Source organism: Glycine soja, chromosome 7 (assembly GCF_004193775.1).
Source record: "Glycine soja cultivar W05 chromosome 7, ASM419377v2, whole genome shotgun sequence".
Lineage (NCBI taxonomy): Eukaryota > Viridiplantae > Streptophyta > Magnoliopsida > Fabales > Fabaceae > Glycine > Glycine soja.
In genome coordinates this window covers 33881759-33886198 of record NC_041008.1, presented here as the reverse complement: position 1 = coordinate 33886198, position 4440 = coordinate 33881759, and the positions used below count along the sequence as shown (strand labels likewise).

The following is a 4440-nucleotide window of genomic DNA, read 5'->3' as shown; positions in this document are numbered from 1 at the left end:
CATATTCAAGGTATTTTTGCTACCTAAATTACATTTTATGTGTATTCAAGTATTTTTGCTACCTAAATTGCATTTTATGCTTATTCAAGTATTTTTGCTACCTAAATTACACTTTATGCATTACTCAAGTATTTTTGCTACCTAAATTACACTTTATGCATATTGTTAGTCGTCTTATACGACTAACTTTTGTACAGAAAACATTTTCCAAAACTTGTATAGTTTCCCCCAATTTATATTTATTTTGTAGGGATTTGTAAATAAATCTTGTTTTATTATTATAGTTGTCTCTAGAATATTTTCCATTGGATTTAATGATGAAATCTGTTCAATTTCAGGTTAAATAAGGCTAAATCTTGAAGTGCTATAAGTGGTAGTTGTGCTTAGCTCACCATTTGGGCTCAGTGCACATCCATCGCTAAGTGCAGCTTCATCACGCTTAGCGCGACAGAAGAATCTGGAAGAGCATCAATTTCAAGGCCGCGCACTAAGCGCGAGATCAGTGCGCTAAGCGCAGCGGTTGTCTTCAACCAGACTAAGCGCATGACTGGCGCTAAGCTCAAATCCACTTACTCGCGCTAAGCGCAAGGGTGGCGCTAAGTGCAACTTCATGGATTCAGAGCCTATTTAAAGCTTATCTTGTACAGAATTAGGGTATAAGGTGTACAGACACTATTTTTGAGAATTCCAGAGCACACCACAGTGCCTATTTTGAGAAGAGAGCTCTGGAAGCAACAAGACGAGCAGCTTTTGTAGAGAGACCTAGGTTTTATAATTAGAGAGGGATTAGTGAGTTGTAGAGTGATTGTGAAATGCTGAGAAGAGGAGGAGGGATCCCCCTTCTTGTGTAAGGAACAATTATTCTCTACTCTTAATCTCAATTGTGCTAGGGTTTTTCTGTATGGCTGGCTAAACACTCTTGTTGGGAATTTCTAAGGAACAACTGATGTAATTACTTTAATATCTAATTGATTGTGTTTTCTGTGTTCAATGCTTCTTTCAATGCTTAATTTCTACATGCTCTTGATCTGATCACCCATTTGTATGTTTAGTTAGGTGACGTTAGCATTGAGAAATGTATTGTTTCCTTAGAACTTGATAGAAGCAGGATTGAAACTTAGTCTTAAATGAGGGATCTGTGGATTAAGTTTGAGTTTTCTTAATATGTTGTGATGATAATGTTGTTTAATCTAAGCCTAGTCTTAAATGAGGGATCTACGGATGAAGCTTAGGTTAAATTAGTCTAAACTTACGTAAGTTGTTTAAGCTGAGCCTAGTCTTAAATGAGGGATCTGCGGATGAAGCTTAGTTTAAATTAGTCTAAACCTACAAGGGCTGCTTAAGTTAAGCCTAGTCCAACAAGAGGGATCTGACGACAAAGCTTGAGTTAAGCTAGCCTAAAGAGGGATCGAGGTTTAGTACTTTAGACTACAGCATAGAACACAAAAGCATGATTGATTAGAGAAATATCCTTATATGCATTAGCTTGTTTGTTAGAAAGACCCAACACTTTTACCTACTGTTGTCAATCTTACTTACTTGCATTTTTACTATTTTAGTCCAGACTTAGTTTAATTCTGTTCTAAACCATCAATTATCAATGTTTCTTTCAACAATGCCTTATTTCTTAATTTAACCTTGTCCAATGCTAGTTCCCTGAGTTTGATACTCGGATTCATCCATTTTAATTTTAAATACTTGAACATAATTGAACATATTTGTATAAAGGAAAAATTGAACCAAAAAGTAACTGCAGGAGAAATCCAACAAAGTATTTATAACACCATTGTCGGGGAACTAGATTTATTAGAAGAGTTTAGTTCATTTTTACGGCATTGCTTTTTATCATTTTCTGTTTGATTTATTGATTCTTTTGTGTATACGATAAATTCATTGTTCTTTGAACTGCATAATTGTTGTTCTATTTTCTTGTATGCAAAGAAGATCTATTGTAGGTGATTTGATCCCCAATGATTTGGAGATTAACGCCACTTGTAGAAGGTGTAATTCAGAGAGAATCAGAAAATTTCTGCAGGACTTGGAAGCGGCAGCAACTCAAGAAGAAGAACCTCGATCTTCCGAGGCATCTTCTAGTTTTCCTATTGCAGGGCATTCTCATATAGAACCTGTTAAAGACCCAATCATGGTTGAGGAGCCAAGAAGAGTAACCCTGGAAGATTATTCAAGTTCTATTGTGCCACAATTTTTCACCAGTATCGCACAACCAGAAGTTCAAGCTCAGACAATTACTTATCCTCCCTCTTTGATACAGCTGATTCAAAACAATTTGTTCCATGGTCTACCTAATGAAGACCCTTAAGCTCACTTGGCCACCTACATAGAGATATGCAATACTATTAGGCTGGCGGGTGTGCCTGCAGATGCAATCAGGTTGAGTCTGTTCTCATTTTCTTTAGCTGGAGAAGCTAAGAGATGGCTTCATTCTTTTAAAGGAAATAGTCTGAAGTCATGGGATGAAGTAGTGGAAAAGTTCTTGAAGAAGTACTTCCCTAAATCAAAGACTGCAGAAGGCAAAGCTGCCATCTCTTCCTTCCACCAGTTTCCAGATGAATCGTTAAGTGAGGCACTTGAAAGATTCAGAGGTTTATTGCGGAAGACTCCCACTCACAATTTTTCAGAACCAATACAGCTCAACATATTCATAGATGGGTTAAGACCACAATCTAAGCAACTCTTGGATGCTTCAGTTGGGGGTAAGATCAAAATGAAGACCCCCGAGGAAGCAATGGACTTAATTGAAAGCATGGCTGCTAGTGACATTGTCATTCTGAGAGACCGGGCCCACATTCCTACTAAGAAGAGCTTATTGGAGCTAACCTCACAGAACGCTCTGTTGGCACAAAACAAGTTGTTATCCAAGCAACTAGAGGCATTAACAGAAACACTTAATAAGTTGTCAACTCAGCTTCATTCAGCACAAACTTCACATTCTTCTATTTTGCAGGTTGCAGGATGTACAATTTATGGTGGAGCTCATGAATTTGGATGTCGTATCCCTAATGAAGAGAAAATTGCACATGAGGTTAATTATATGGGGAATTAGCCCAAAGGCAATTTCAATACAAGTGGATTTCCAGGATTTCAGAACAACCAACAGTATCAACAGCAAAGACAGTGGCAAAATCACCCTGGTAACCAACTCAACAGTAGATGCCAAGTCTCTATGACCGAACCACGAAGCTGGAAGAGACTCTAGCTCAATTCATGCAAGTGTCAATGTCTAACCAAGAGAGCATGGAGTCTGCAATTAAGAATCTGGAAGTTCAGGTGGGCCAGCTTGCAAAGCAGTTAGCTGAAAGACCATCCAATAGCTTTACAAAAAACATGGAGAAAAATCCTAAGGAAGAGTGTAAAGTTGTGATGACTAGAAGCAGAACGACGATTCAAGCTGAGGAAGGAAGAGCTGATCAGAAGGTGGAGGGATTTAAGAAATAGCTGGTTGATCAACCGACACTGGAACCAATTGATGATTTAGTTGAACTTGAAGAAATTGTTGAGTAAGCATAAAGTGATGAAGAAGAAAAGACACCAATAAGAGACTATCAAGAAAGAATAAAGAAGAAGGAAGAAAAAGAAAAGGAAAAAGAAATAAAAGAAGAAGAAGAAGAAAAAGAAAAAAAGTTGAAAAATGAAAAACAAAAAGAGAAGGTTGTTGAGATTGAGAGGAAGAAGGGCAAGAGTGAGGCCAACATAGAAAAGAAGAAAGAGGCTACTCCTATTGAAGGCAAGGAGGTACCTTATCCATTGGTACCCTCCCGGAAAGATAAAGAGCGTCATTTGGCCAAATTTCTTGATATCTTCAAGAAATTGGAAATTACTTTTCCTTTTGGAGAAGCACTTCAGCAAATGCCCCTCTATGCCAAATTTTTGAAGGATGTGCTAACAAAGAAGAATCGATACATACATAGTGACACAATAGTTGTGGAAGGTAATTGTAGTGTTGTCATTCAACGCATCCTTCCACCCAAGCACAAAGATCCTGGAGTTGTCACGATACCGTGTTCTATCGGTGAGGTTGTTGTAGGCAAGGCTCTCATAGATCTGGTAGCTAGTATCAATTTAATGCCTCTCTCCATGTATCGGCGACTTGGAGAGCTAGAAATAATGCCCATATGCATGACCCTCCAGTTAGCTGACCGCTCCATCATAAGGATTGAAGATGTTTTGGGTGAAGGTTAAGCACCTTATATTTCCAGCTGATTTCATTGTCATAGATATAGAAGAGGATGTTGGCATTCCTCTCATTCTTGGACACCCATTCATGTCTATTGCGAGCTACGTGGTAGACATGGGAAAGAAAATGCTGCAGATGGGCATAGAAGATCAGAAGATTAGCTTTGATTTTTTCCATGAGGACAAAGATCCACCTAGTCAAAATGTCTGTATGAAAGTGCATGTGATGGAAGAAAAGAGACCTCA

The 4440-nt window shown here is 38.2% G+C and overlaps 1 protein-coding gene across 1 annotated transcript; it reads left to right on the top strand.

Annotated features, from left to right (window-relative positions):
- The first annotated feature begins 3171 nt into the window (after positions 1-3171).
- On the top strand, positions 3172-4200 carry LOC114420613. The gene is made up of 2 exons (XM_028386464.1): positions 3172-3435; positions 3670-4200. Exons 1-2 carry the CDS (start codon positions 3172-3174, stop codon positions 4198-4200), a joined length of 795 nt encoding a protein of 264 aa, XP_028242265.1.
- The last annotated feature ends 240 nt before the right edge of the window (positions 4201-4440 follow it).